Genomic DNA, 15,080 nt, shown 5'->3' on the forward strand with positions numbered 1-15,080 from the left:
CCAGAGCCACACCAACATGCCCGTGCCACTTCCCAACCCACACCTAGATGACCCATGCCACCGTCCAGACCCACTGTGCCCCATCTCCCCCCCAGAAACACACCCATGTGTACCATCCCTCCGCCCAGATCCACACCAATGTGCCCCACCACCTCCCTCCAGAGCCACAACAATGTGCCCCCACCACCTCCCTCCAGAGCCACACCAAGATGCCCCATCCCTCCCTCTAGACCAATACCATAATGCCCCATCCTCCCTTCACATAGCAAGATGCCCCTTCCCCTTGCATCAGATGCCCATGTGCCGATCCTGAATCACATGCAGATAGCCCCAGCCAACCCCCTCTAAAACCACCCATCCTAGTATGCCCTCATCCGCCAAGACCCACAACAATGTGCCCCCACCACCTCCCTCCAGAGCCACACCAAGATGCCCCATCCCTCCCTCTAGACCAATACCATAATGCCCCATCCTCCCTTCACATAGCAAGATGCCCCTTCCCCTTGCATCAGATGCCCATTTGCTGATCCTGAATCACATGCAGATAGCCCCAGCCAACCCCCTCTAAAACCACCCATCCTAGTATGCCCTCATCCGCCCAGATCCACACCAATGTGCCCCCACCACCTCCCTCCAGAGCCACACCAAAATGCCCCGTCCCACTTACCAACCCACACCTAGATGACCCATGCCACTCTCCAGACACACTGTGCCCCATCTCTCCCTCCAGAAACACACACATGTGCCCCACCCACCTCCCTCCAGAGCCACACCAATGTGCCCCACCACCTCCCTCCAGAGCCACACCAATGTGCCCCACCACCTCCCTCCAGAGCCACACCAATGTACCCCCACCACCTCCCTCCAGAGCCACACCAATGTGCCCCCACCACCTCCCTCCAGAGCCAAACCAAGATGCCCTGTTCCACTTCCCAACCCACACCTAGATGACCCATGCCACCCTCCAGACACACTGTGCCCCATCTCTCCCTCCAGAAACACACCCATGTGCACCATCCCTCCACCCATATCCACACCCATGTGCACCATCCCTCCACCCAGATCCACACCAAGATGCCCCGTCCAATTTCCCAACCCACACCTAGATGACCCATGCCACCCTCCACACCCACTGTGGCCCATCTCCCATGGGCGGATACACGCCCATGTGCCCCATCCACCTCCCTCCAGAGCCAGACCAATGTGCGCCACCACCTCCCTCCAGAGCCACACCAATGTGCCCCCACCACCTCCCTCCAGAGCCACACCAATGTGCCCCACCACCTCCCTCCAGTGCCACACCAATGTGCCCCCACCACCTCCCTCCAGAGCCACACCAATGTGCCCCCACCACCTCCCTCCAGAGCCACACCAACATGCCCGTGCCACTTCCCAACCCACACCTAGATGACCCATGCCACCGTCCAGACCCACTGTGCCCCATCTCCCCCCCAGAAACACACCCATGTGTACCATCCCTCCGCCCAGATCCACACCAATGTGCCCCACCACCTCCCTCCAGAGCCACAACAATGTGCCCCCACCACCTCCCTCCAGAGCCACACCAAGATGCCCCATCCCTCCCTCTAGACCAATACCATAATGCCCCATCCTCCCTTCACATAGCAAGATGCCCCTTCCCCTTGCATCAGATGCCCATGTGCCGATCCTGAATCACATGCAGATAGCCCCAGCCAACCCCCTCTAAAACCACCCATCCTAGTATGCCCTCATCCGCCAAGACCCACAACAATGTGCCCCCACCACCTCCCTCCAGAGCCACACCAAGATGCCCCATCCCTCCCTCTAGACCAATACCATAATGCCCCATCCTCCCTTCACATAGCAAGATGCCCCTTCCCCTTGCATCAGATGCCCATGTGCCGATCCTGAATCACATGCAGATAGCCCCAGCCAACCCCCTCTAAAACCACCCATCCTAGTATGCCCTCATCCGCCCAGATCCACACCAATGTGCCCCCACCACCTCCCTCCAGAGCCACACCAAAATGCCCCGTCCCACTTACCAACCCACACCTAGATGACCCATGCCACTCTCCAGACACACTGTGCCCCATCTCTCCCTCCAGAAACACACACATGTGCCCCACCCACCTCCCTCCAGAGCCACACCAATGTGCCCCACCACCTCCCTCCAGAGCCACACCAATGTGCCCCACCACCTCCCTCCAGAGCCACACCAATGTACCCCCACCACCTCCCTCCAGAGCCAAACCAAGATGCCCTGTTCCACTTCCCAACCCACACCTAGATGACCCATGCCACCCTCCAGACACACTGTGCCCCATCTCTCCCTCCAGAAACACACCCATGTGCACCATCCCTCCACCCATATCCACACCCATGTGCACCATCCCTCCACCCAGATCCACACCAAGATGCCCCGTCCAATTTCCCAACCCACACCTAGATGACCCATGCCACCCTCCACACCCACTGTGCCCCATCTCCCTCCAGAAACACGCCCATGTGCCCCATCCACCTCCCTCCAGAGCCACACCAATGTGCCCCATCCACCTCCCTCCAGAGCCAGACCAATGTGCGCCACCACCTCCCTCCAGAGCCAGACCAATGTGCCCCCACCACCTCCCTCCAGAGCCACACCAATGTGCCCCACCACCTCCCTCCAGTGCCACACCAATGTGCCCCCACCACCTCCCTCCAGAGCCACACCAATGTGCCCCCACCACCTCCAAAATCACACCAACATGCCCGTGCCACTTCCCAACCCACACCTAGATGACCCATGCCACCGTCCAGACCCACTGTGCCCCATCTCTCCCCCCAGAAACACACCCATGTGTGCCATCCCTCCGCCCAGATCCACACCAATGTGCCCCACCACCTCCCTCCAGAGCCACAACAATGTGCCCCCACCACCTCCCTCCAGAGCCACACCAAAATGCCCCGCCCAACTTCCCAACCCACACCTAGATGACCCATGCCACCCTCCACACCCACTGTGCCCCATCTCCCTCCAGAAACACGCCCATGTGCCCCACCACCTCCCTCCAGAGCCACACCAAAATGCCCCGTCCAACTTCCCAACCCACACCTAGATGACCCATGCCACCCTCCACACCCACTGTGCCCCATCTCCCTCCAGAAACACGCCCATGTGCCCCATCCACCTCCCTCCAGAGCCACACCAATGTGCCACCACCTCCCTCCAGAGCCACACCAAGATGCCCTGTTCCACTTCCTAACCCAAACCTAGATGACCCATGCCACTGTCCAGACCCACTGTGCCCCATCTCTCCCTCCAGAAACACACCCATGTGTACCATCCCTCCGCCCAGTTCCACACCAATGTGCCCCACCACCTTCCTCCAGAGCCACACCAAAATGCCCCGTCCAATTTCCCAACCCACACCTAGATGACCCATGCCACCCTCCACACCCACTGTGCCCCATCTCCCTCCAGAAACACGCCCATGTGCCCCATCCACCTCCCTCCAGAGCCAGACCAATGTGCCCCACCACCTCCCTCCAGAGCCACACCAATGTGCCCCCACCACCTTCCTCCAGTGCCACACCAATGTGCCCCACCACCTCCCTCCAGAGCCACACCAATGTGCCCCACCACCTCCCTCCAGAGCCACACCAATGTGCCCCCACCACCTTCCTCCAGTGCCACACCAATGTGCCCCACCACCTCCCTCCAGTGCCACACCAATGTGCCCCACCACCTCCCTCCAGAGCCACACCAATGTGCCCCCACACCTCCCTCCAGAGCCACAGCAACATGCCCGTGCCACTTCCCAACCCACACCTAGATGACCCATGCCGCCGTCCAGACCCACTGTGCCCCATCTCTCCCTCCAGAGCCACACCAATGTGCCCCCACCACCTTCCTCCAGTGCCACACCAATGTGCCCCACCACCTCCCTCCAGTGCCACACCAATGTGCCCCACCACCTCCCTCCAGAGCCACACCAATGTGCCCCCACACCTCCCTCCAGAGCCACACCAAGATGCCCTGTTCCACTTCCTAACCCAAACCTAGATGACCCATGCCACTGTCCAGACCCACTGTGCCCCATCTCTCCCTCCAGAAACACACCCATGTGTACCATCCCTCCGCCCAGTTCCACACCAATGTGCCCCACCACCTTCCTCCAGAGCCACACCAAAATGCCCCGTCCAATTTCCCAACCCACACCTAGATGACCCATGCCACCCTCCACACCCACTGTGCCCCATCTCCCTCCAGAAACACGCCCATGTGCCCCATCCACCTCCCTCCAGAGCCAGACCAATGTGCCCCACGACCTTCCTCCAGTGCCCCACCACCTCCCTCCAGAGCCACACCAATGTGCCCCACCACCTCCCTCGAGCCACACCAATGTGCCCCCACCACCTTCCTCCAGTGCCACACCAATGTGCCCCACCACCTCCCTCCAGTGCCACACCAATGTGCCCCACCACCTCCCTCCAGAGCCACACCAATGTGCCCCCACACCTCCCTCCAGAGCCACAGCAACATGCCCGTGCCACTTCCCAACCCACACCTAGATGACCCATGCCGCCGTCCAGACCCACTGTGCCCCATCTCTCCCTCCAGAAACACACCCATGTGTACCATCCCTCCACCCAGATCCACACCAATGTGCCCCCACCACCTCCCTCCAAAACCACACCAACATGCCCGTGCCACTTCCCAACCCACACCTAGATGACCCATGCCACCGTCCAGACCCACTGTGCCCCATCTCTCCCCCCAGAAACACACCCATGTGTGCCATCCCTCCGCCCAGATCCACACCAATGTGCCCCACCACCTCCCTCCAGAGCCACAACAATGTGCCCCCACCACCTCCCTCCAGAGCCACACCAAAATGCCCCGCCCAACTTCCCAACCCACACCTAGATGACCCATGCCACCCTCCACACCCACTGTGCCCCATCTCCCTCCAGAAACACGCCCATGTGCCCCACCACCTCCCTCCAGAGCCACACCAAAATGCCCCGTCCAACTTCCCAACCCACACCTAGATGACCCATGCCACCCTCCACACCCACTGTGCCCCATCTCCCTCCAGAAACACGCCCATGTGCCCCATCCACCTCCCTCCAGAGCCACACCAATGTGCCACCACCTCCCTCCAGAGCCACACCAAGATGCCCTGTTCCACTTCCTAACCCAAACCTAGATGACCCATGCCACTGTCCAGACCCACTGTGCCCCATCTCTCCCTCCAGAAACACACCCATGTGTACCATCCCTCCGCCCAGTTCCACACCAATGTGCCCCACCACCTTCCTCCAGAGCCACACCAAAATGCCCCGTCCAATTTCCCAACCCACACCTAGATGACCCATGCCACCCTCCACACCCACTGTGCCCCATCTCCCTCCAGAAACACGCCCATGTGCCCCATCCACCTCCCTCCAGAGCCAGACCAATGTGCCCCACCACCTTCCTCCAGTGCCACACCAATGTGCCCCACCACCTCCCTCCAGAGCCACACCAATGTGCCCCACCACCTCCCTCCAGAGCCACACCAATGTGCCCCCACCACCTCCCTCCAGTGCCACACCAATGTGCCCCACCACCTCCCTCCAGTGCCACACCAATGTGCCCCACCACCTCCCTCCAGAGCCACACCAATGTGCCCCCACACCTCCCTCCAGAGCCACAGCAACATGCCCGTGCCACTTCCCAACCCACACCTAGATGACCCATGCCGCCGTCCAGACCCACTGTGCCCCATCTCTCCCTCCAGAAACACACCCATGTGTACCATCCCTCCACCCAGATCCACACCAATGTGCCCCCACCACCTCCCTCCAGAGCCACACCAAAATGCCTGTCCCACTTACCAACCCACACCTAGATGACCCACATGAATCACACGCAGATAGCCCCAACCAACCCCCTCTAAAACCACGCATCCTAATAATCACACACTCATAAAACATTAAAATCACTCTATTAGCCCCCGTTGATCAGTTAAACACAACCATACACTGTCTCCCTGTTCCTTTTCTTAGCCCTCTGTACATTTCATGTTGAATAGCTCAGCATGCTTTTTAAAGTAAATGTAATTTCCTGCTCCTCCATCTAAATCAGGTGTCTTGCAGGAACGTTCATGGTATCCGAAAGAAAATTCCAATTGTATTTACAGCCAGCCAAAAGCACACGGGTTACTGCTGTTCCTGCAGCCTGGCAGCCAGAGCCTTGCCGCTCTGGACGCTCCAGGGCTTCCTAGAAATGTTCCCGGTGTTGAAATGCCCACCCCAAACGCTGCCAGCCAAAGGCTGGCAGGGTCCGGTTGCACGTGCACCGGCGGCAGCCAGAGCGTTCAAAATTCCCCCTCGGTCCCAGCCCGCTCACTGAACGTGCTCCGGAACCGCTTCTCTGCTCCGGAAAGTATACGGATGACATCAGAGGTCACGTGAGGATGAGGGGCGGGCCGTTGCTATGGTCGTTTTCTCGGATGGGAACTAGTCGCTACCCTCAGCCTGCTCATAGGGACCTGCAATCGAGAGGCGTGGTTAGCCGCCATTTTGCATCCAGTGAAGTACATAAAAGCAGAGCGCGCGCGCGCGCCATTTCTCGTGCGCTTTCTAACCGACCGTCGCAAGTAGACCAGTCGGGGCTCCCCGAAAGCTGTAGCAACGTCGCCCGCTTGGACCACCCGGCTCTTTGCTCACCTAGACTGCTGGGTCTGGCCATCTAGTGTCATCATCATCACGCGCCCCTGAAGAGCTAGGGCCTTAACCCAGTCGAGTAATCTTGTGTCCCGCTCGATTCCCCTCACGAGTTCCCCGGAGATGAGTTCCGGCCGGCCTCCGCCTGACGTGGAAGGCATGTCGTCCCTGAAGGTGGACAATCTCACCTACAGGACGTCGCCCGAAACCCTCCGACGAGTCTTTGAGAAGTATGGCCGGGTAGGCGACGTTTACATCCCCCGCGACCGGTATACCAAGGAGAGTCGCGGCTTCGCCTTCGTGCGGTTCCACGACAAGCGTGACGCGGAGGATGCGATGGACGCCATGGACGGAGCCGGACTAGACGGACGGGAACTGCGCGTGCAGATGGCGCGCTATGGAAGACCCCCAGAGTCTCATCAGAGTCGACGTGGCCCGCCGCCGCGAAGATACGGAGGCGGCGGAGGAAGCTACGCACGAAGGAGTCGCAGGTAAATGCATATTTGAGTGTCGGAACAAAAGGCCCGGTTTATAATTTAAATTGTATTCAGCCAATATACGAGTTGTGTTTGTCGTGAATTTTTCACATGGGTATTTTACAGTAAATATTTTCCTTGGAGGTGCTAAAAATGGACACTCAAAACAGGTGTCAAAAAAGATTAAAAGGCGAATGGAAAGTGGACCGCATGCACTTTTCCACAGATGAATGAAGAAACCCACCAAGCTACGACATCGTCAACTTGGGTCCCGCTTTTAAATGGGGCCTGCAGAGAATCTTAAACCACCAGTGATTCTTCTCCTTTAACACCTCCATCTTCCATGGAAGGGCCTGGACATATGTTTGAAAACAGTTTTAAATCCTCCAACCACGTCAAAACTATCAATACATAAAAAAAACGTTGCAACCTATCTGCAACTTTATTCCTTACCCACCCGCCGCTTTGCTTTAATCCTAAAAACAAGAGAACACAGACATGCTTTCCAACAGTTACAGGTCAAATATGTATTAGTCTCTTTTTATGACACCAAGAGGTCAGAGGTGTCCAGAGAAAGATGCCCATGCCAGTTAAGGAAGAGGAACACAGGGCAGTCTCTTTTAGCTTAGAGAATGATGCTGTAATGCCCTCGAGTGCCGTTTAGATTTCCTGGCAGGCAACGGGCGTAGTTCCTTGGCAATGCCTCCTCCCACGCGTAGGCTAGCCGTTCAGGGAAAGGGACTGCACTCCTCTGCCAGGTGCAGCTGCTCCGTCTTTCGCTTTCTTTTTGGCTACATCTTCCCTTTGTTTCCTGTAATGGCTAACCGCGCCAGATCTGCCTTTGCCTGGTCAGTCTTCCCCGCTAGATGCATTTTCATATACCGCTCTTTAGCCTTCTGTTTTTCAATGTCTTCTCTTTCTCTCATAGAAAGCTCCTTGGGGCCTTCCAAATCCAGTTGTTACCTTTTTGGTTGTCGGAGCTACTCGATTGGGGTTCTCTGTCTATTAACCCTTCCACGCCTTTACGTTTTTGCTGGTAATCCTCGTCTTCGTCGCTCGTCAGCATCTTTCTTTTCCTTCTTTACAATGCATTCAGGCCCGTGAATGTATTGTTTAGTGGTTAAGTGAAGAGTAGTCGCCGAGGGATATCTGCGTATCCCTTATTGGCGATCTTGTGCCCATTGTCACACTTGGCATGCCCGCCGCACCCCGCAAGATGGCCGCCGGCCTCGAGGCAGCATTGGCGAATAGCGCACGCGCGCTTGCCCAAATGGCGCTGCAGTCTGTAGTAATGTGGCTTTTGTGTTTCCTAGGGGAGAAGTGTTGTAATCTGTCTTTCAGATTAGCAGTGAGTGTGAGGTCATCTGCTGTGGGATGTTGGTGTGGAAGTGTTCTGCTGGGTGACGAGAGAGAAGGCTGTGAGCAGTGAAGATGGGTGAGCACAGTGTTTCCCATGTAATCTTGTGCCCCCTACCATCCCCGTGTCTTGTGGAGGAGTGAGTACAGGACAAGGAAAATAAAGAGACCTAGAATTTACCTGGAGTACTGGCGGTAATCATTGTTACAGTCCAGTGTCGCCAGGGCTGCTTATTATACGCGACTTGTTTTTACCCAAAGTCGTGTATAATATTTGCAGGTCGCGTGCCACGGTTTTTGGCTTAATGAGCTGCAAGGACTCCCAGCGCTCCCATTGCAGGGTGTGTGTCTGCAGCCCCTGGCTTCATGACCTGCAAGGACTCCCAGCGCCCCCATTGCAGGGTGTCTGCAGCCCCTCATGACCTGCAAGGACGCCCAGCGCTCCCATTGCAGGGTGTGTGGGGGCATTTTGCATTGATGGGCTCTTTCAATATTAGAGACCCATTGAAGACGCATTACCTAGCAAAGAGGTAAACAATTGCAGGGTATTTACGGCAACACTTAGTTTAGTCATGATGTAAACAAACATTGGCAATGCCAATAGTTTGGGTTTTTGTGTAGGCATGGGAAAGGCCCTTGGTAGGCCCTGCTGTCTTTAATGGTATGAACGGTAGCAGGTGCAAGTACCTGGGCATCTAATGGCAGTGCCTGGCAAATGCCTTTTTTAAAAGCCCTAAACAGTTACAGGACTTCACTGAAGGGCACACACAGTGCTTATAACTTGATTGGCTGTAGGCAGACCAGGTTAAGACATTTTTATTACACCAGTAGCATTTACAGCTCAAATTTCAAATTAAGTCATTGTCCAGTGCAAAGTTTGATGTTACGGCTTGATTAAAGAGAGCTCAGAGTTCCCATGAGAAGGTGCTTTGGGCACTATTAGTCGGGTATGATTCTTATCTTCCCACTTGTGCTTTTGTTCATATATTATTTTTCCTGTAAGTTTAAATTTTCCTTCTTGCGCAGTACATTGACAGGCCAACTCTAACGTGAACCGGAAGACTGAGATCGTTCACCAGTACTGCCATAGCACCTGGCTAGTTCACTTGGGGGGTACAAGTTGACACTTTGTGAATGGCTATTTTTCTTATTACGCCAAATACCAGAAAGAAAAGAAGGAAGATGGCAGGGGGGTGGGGGCTATGTTACGTGTGTTGCCATGAGCCAGTCCTGGATTTTCACTTTGCATACTGGTCCTGGTAGGCCTATACTTATAATGGGAAGAAGTACAATACCAATCCTAGCCTTTAACAGGAAATAACTGGACTCAGTGTCATGAAGGACATGGGGCTACTTGGCAGGTACCATCAATGGATCCAAGGACCAGAGCAGCCAAGGATCCAAAAAGCCAATGATGCGCTTATATAAATTGCACACATACAAGAAATTAAAACAGAGACCAATTGTTAGAAAATAACAATTTTAATGCTTTTTGTTAACATAAGTTTGTACTCTCTATGTATTATTTGTGTTATAGTTATTTTTCAACTTCTAAGACCTATCCATTGTTTTAGAGGTGTGTTTTTTCAGCTTATTTAGTTGGGCGTCGGCTTGTTTTGAAGGGGCATTCAGCTTATTTTTTCCCTCTGACCTGGCAACACTGCTGCAGTCTTGTAAGGCGTAATACTCACTAGATGGTGTTTTATACGAGAGGGTGGCTGCATGCATACAATGACTTGTTTCTTCTTAATTGGCAATGAAACTGCTTAGCTTATTTTTTTAACACATTGTTTTTTTTTCCAGCCCTAGGAGACGTCGACGCACCAGATCCCGCAGCAGAAGTCGTTCCAGGTCCCGCAGCAGAAGCCGTTACAGCCGCTCCAGGTCAAGATCCCGTACACGTTCCAGATCCCGTTCCACTTCAAAGTCCCGGTCCCTCCGCCGATCCAAGGCAAAGTCTTCCACGGTGTCTAGATCTCGCTCGAGATCTCGCTCGAGATCCCGCTCCAGGGTCTCGCCCCTGCCGTGCAAAAAGTCCAGATCTCCTTCCCCGAGCGCACCAAAGCCTCCCGAAGAGGAGGGAGCAGTTTCTTCATAGGAACATGGTAAGTAATCAACCATTTTTTTTCTTTTTTTTTTCTCCAGTCCATAATCGTTACATACCCGCTAGCTTTGACTGCTGAATGTGTGAATGTACACTTAACTTACATTTTAAAATCTTTTGCATACCTATTTGACTCTTTATCCAACATCTGCATTTTCCCCCTTTAAAGCTGCGGGTCTCCTGTTTGCTAAAAGAATATTGGCAGTATTGCAGATTTTGAACTGATCTGACCTGATCCTCCAGGGACCAGTTTCTGTGGGCGTATATTGGAGCAGGTTTGTCTTTACATGTTAAAGATGCACTATCCTTAATTTACCGGATGTTGGGTGCTAGTAAGTAATGGCTTGAACTAACTTGATGTAAGTTATAGCAAAGAAAGCACCAGCAGTAATGCCCCTGCACTTTAAAGGGCGGGCGAAGGTTAATCTGAAAGTAGTGCCTTCCCGTATTCGGTTTCAAATTCTTCATTGGTCCGCAATCCAACGTAGTCGCGTTAATGCCTAGTGAAGACTGCGTTTCCAGTGCACATGTTTATGTATGGTTAATTTGCGATATTGCTAGGTTGGTGTTGGTTTGGGTATCGATGTAAGATTAGACACTATCGTGCCCCCAGACCTTTATGGCCTAAATTTACATATAATGATCCACATACATGGTGTCGCTTGCCTTGCTTGTGTACTGGGATAGGGAAACTGGGATAAAGGACGCCTATCTCACCATTCCCATAGAGCAGAAGTTTGGGGATTATCTCAGATTCTTTTGGAAGAGGCGGAGTTGGCGCTTTGCATGTCTACCTCGGTGTAGCCTCAGCGCCCTGGGCTTTCACCAAGGTGATGAGACCCGTGGCGTCAGGAGCAGAGGAATACGAATTATTGTGTATCTAGACTATTTTGATTCTGGGCCAAAGCAAAGAAGTTTTGAAGGAGCAGGTCAGTTGGGTCTGCGATCTTCTGTCTTCTCTGGGTTTCTTGATCAATCAGGAAAAGGCGGTGCTCGATCCGAGACAGAGGATGGAATTCCTAGGGTTTGTAGTAGATACCAGGAAGGCTACATTACAGTTGCCCCAGCAGAAATTGAGAAGTATAAAGGAGCTGAGATTAGCATTGGGAAAGGAAGTCATTTCTTTGCGAAGTTTGGCGCGATTAGTAGGTCTTCTGATGTCTTCTATTCAGGCAATATTTCCGGGGCTTCTGCATTATCGAGCACTCCAGAGGTTGAAGATCAGACACCTGCGAGGGGGTGTAAGATATCACCAGCTAGTTCCGTTGGATGAGGAAGGAAGAGTAGAACTGAGATGGTGGCTTCAGAATGTAGAAGCGTGGTATGGCAGGGCCATTTTGATTATATCGGATGCAAGCAGAACTGGTTGGGGTGCCAGGTGTGGTCAGATGCAGACAGGGGGTCGACGGTCAGAGGAGCTGAGGCTACATATAAATTGTCTGAAGTTATTAGCAGGTTTGTTTGCAGTGCGCACGTTAGCGAAGGACAGGGTGAATTGTTGCATTCTATTGAGACTGGACAATATATCAGCAGTCCGTTATATAAACAAGTTGGGAGGTACGAAATCGAAGATGTTAGTGGAGATAGCGAAGGATTTTTGGCATTATTGCCTACAAAGGAAGCTAGTGGTGACGGCAGGAGTCCAGAATTCCATAGCGGACTGGAACTCCAGGTATCTAGCAGACTCCAGCGACTGGAGGTTACACAGGAGAGTGTTCGAGCAGTTGCATGATCTATGGGGGCCGATTGAGAGACCTTTTCGCTTCCAGACTGAACACGCAGCTACAGAAATTTTACAGCTGGGTGATAGACCCGGAAGCTTTAGGGGCGGATGCGTTCTTACACAGTTGGAAGGGTGCTCTGCGTTATGCATTTCCTCATTTTGTAATGATAGCCTGGCGAAGGTATGTTGGGAGTGTGCGGGGGTAGTCATAGTGACGGCGTGTTGGAGATCTCAAGCTTGGTTTCTGACACTGATGGAACTTATTTTCCAAGGTTTTCGTGGTAAGTGGACCTGCTTTGCAACCCGTCGGGGCAGACATCCCTTTGTTCAGAAGGGGAGTTGCGGTTGTTGCCTTGCAGAATTTCAGGAGAAGTTGGGAGCTGCCAGGCCTTTCAGAGAGGCTGCAGATTGTATGAGATTCATGGGCTCCCTCTACCCTTAGGAGCCATCATCCCGCTTGGGAGAAATGGGCAGGTTGGTGCGAGTTGCAATGTATCAATCCATTTTGGCCCCTTTAGTGCAGGTGTTAAATCTTCTGGCAGAGATGTCAACAGTTGGTAAATTGTTCAGAACCCTAGGGGTGTATAGATCAGCTATTTCAGCGGGTCATGAGTGTCGTCTTATAGGAGACCATCCTGCAGTGGTGCAGCTTTTGAGAGGGGTGAAGTTATGGAAACCACCCGTTCCTAGATACCCAGTCATGTGGGACGTTGAAAGTCTTCCGTCTATTCAAACAGTGGCCGGACAACCATTTGTTGATGCCTAAGCGTTTATTGGGAAAATTAGCGATGTTGCTGTTTAGTGTCTCGTAGAAGGGTTTCTGATGTGAAAGCTTTAGAGATAGACAGAAAAAATTTCTATCCAGGAGTAGCATTTCAGATAGCACAGAGAACTAAGAGCGCTTCTTCGATTATATCATATCCTTACTTTCTGGAGGAGCCCAAGCTGTGTGTAGCACGTTGTATTAAGGAGTGTGAGACCTGTCGGAGTACGTCAGTTGCTTATAGCTCGTAGGAAGCCCTTTCATGCCGTAACGTCACCATTTCTAGGTGGGTTCGGGAAGTGCTGGGCTGGTGTTGACTTAAGCATGTTTGGAGCGCATTCAGTGAGGGGAGCCATGGCTTCCAGGGCCTTCGTAGCTGGAGTGTTTCTGCATGATATTTTGAAAGCAGCAGATTGGTCTTCAGAATCTACTTTTAGGACTTTCTATTTCAAACCAGTAGATTCTTTAGCCAAGATGGTGTTGGACAGCTTTGAACAAGCATAATGCTCGCCTCCGGTCTAGATTACCAATGCGGCTAGCGCAGGTAGTCTTGATTCTATTAAAGACAGAGGCAAGCATTATTCCCGCCCTGGTATGCAGGGATGAGGAATGATTGTATAGTGATCATTTTGATATTAATGTTGGTGATTTAAAGCAAGATGTGGAATATGTTAGTATTAATCTTGTTATTGTGTTGAAGTCTTGTGACTGGAGATCGTGTACTCCCGCCCTAATAATGTACTTCTGATTTTGGTTTTAGGAGAAGAGCAAAAACAGTTGAGAAAGAAGGTATTTTGGAGGAGAGAAGAAACCATTGAGTTTGAGAAGTTGTGTTAACGGTTCCAGTTATGTCGCATGAAGTTTGCAGTTTGGTTGAACCATCAAAGAGGAAGGAGTCTGGACAGATGCAACAGTGGATTGGCTCCAAGGAAGGGGGTCAAAACGACAAGGACTTTGCAAGATTTGGGGGGTTGTAGTTTTTTTGTCTGAGGATCTGGTTGTTTAGTTTTTCTCCTATTTTGGGATTATGATCAAAACAAAAACAAATGTATTATCTTCTGAAGACTCAAAACTGACCTGGATTGTCTGAGTTTGCCTGGCTCTGAGTTACCTAGTGAGTTAATTGGGGGGAAGACTGACATTCTCCCTGGTGAGGTCCTAAAATCTGCCCTTCATTCCATTCAGACCAATGTACTGGAAAATATATGAAGGGAGTACATTTGGGGGCAGGGTAACAGTCTGTGGTTGCATTGTGGACGTGTGTTCTTGTCTGTTTACCCTGCAGTGTTGCTATTAAAGATTTGACCAAACAACCTCCCCAGAGATATTCCCACATCGGTTTTCCGCAACAATTTTGGTGCCTTTAGTCTCAGATTTCATTGGCTGATAGGGACCCCAGAGGAATGAGAGAAGGCAATACGATTTCCCTTAATGGGCATCTCACAGAAGGCATCTCAGTCTGTGGTTCAGGCAGCCTTTGGTCAACTGAAGAATGAGCCTGTTTTCTTCATAGGACGGATCAGTAAATATATAAAATTGCAATGTGTTTGTCTTTATTTGCCTTATTGTGTCTGTCTCGGAATAGTTATTCTGGGTCTGTCTGGAAGAGTACTCTTAAAACCCCACTTGGGCAGGGACAGTTGACTGTCAGGAGTATTAAGCACTTGCATCCATACACTATAGTCTAAAAGGGGTTTTCATAGTGTAGCAAGTCAGTATTCTTGCAAAAAATGTTTCCAAGTTAAATGTAAAAATAAAAAGAGGTCCTTAAATAATTCAGAACATCTGGCCAGCCTCACACCTGTCCTGCAAGTCTCCCAAACATTATAACTGAATATGTTGTCTAATAGGGCAGGCAGCACAGAATATCATATAAGTGCCAAAAGGTGACCAGTGTAAAAGAGCTTGTTGTATATCCATCTACACTTCCCAAAAACAATTCATTTGTGCAGCCATAGTCTGTCTGCTTTGACATATGTGGCT

General features: G+C 52.2%; 1 protein-coding gene across 2 annotated transcripts; it reads left to right on the plus strand.

Moving 5' to 3' along the window:
- The first annotated feature begins 6,529 nt into the window (after positions 1-6,529).
- On the plus strand, positions 6,530-14,639 carry LOC138521886 (serine/arginine-rich splicing factor 2-like). 2 transcript variants are annotated; one of them, XR_011283156.1, is made up of 4 exons: positions 6,530-7,166; positions 10,311-10,612; positions 10,781-10,886; positions 13,858-14,639. XR_011283156.1 is itself a non-coding variant. In XM_069635052.1 (3 exons), the coding sequence occupies exons 1-2, from the start codon at positions 6,799-6,801 to the stop codon at positions 10,603-10,605; spliced, it is 663 nt and encodes a 220-aa protein (XP_069491153.1). In that variant the 5' UTR covers positions 6,540-6,798; the 3' UTR covers positions 10,606-10,612; positions 13,858-14,639. The 2 variants fall into 2 exon arrangements, 1 of the variants encoding a protein (XP_069491153.1); XM_069635052.1 differs by lacking the exon at positions 10,781-10,886 and having other exon boundaries at positions 6,540-7,166.
- The last annotated feature ends 441 nt before the right edge of the window (positions 14,640-15,080 follow it).

Source organism: Ambystoma mexicanum, chromosome 13 (genome assembly GCF_040938575.1).
Source record: "Ambystoma mexicanum isolate Mex_15411 chromosome 13, UKY_AmexF1_1, whole genome shotgun sequence".
Taxonomy (NCBI): domain Eukaryota; kingdom Metazoa; phylum Chordata; class Amphibia; order Caudata; family Ambystomatidae; genus Ambystoma; species Ambystoma mexicanum.

Coding starts and splice junctions, on each gene's coding strand:
- LOC138521886 (XM_069635052.1), top strand. CDS start 6,799: ATGAGTTCCGGCCGGCCTCCGCCTGACGTGGAAGGCATGTCGTCCCTG. Junction 7,167..10,310: donor TACGCACGAAGGAGTCGCAG/GTAAATGCATAT, acceptor TTTTTTTTCCAG/CCCTAGGAGACGTCGACGCA.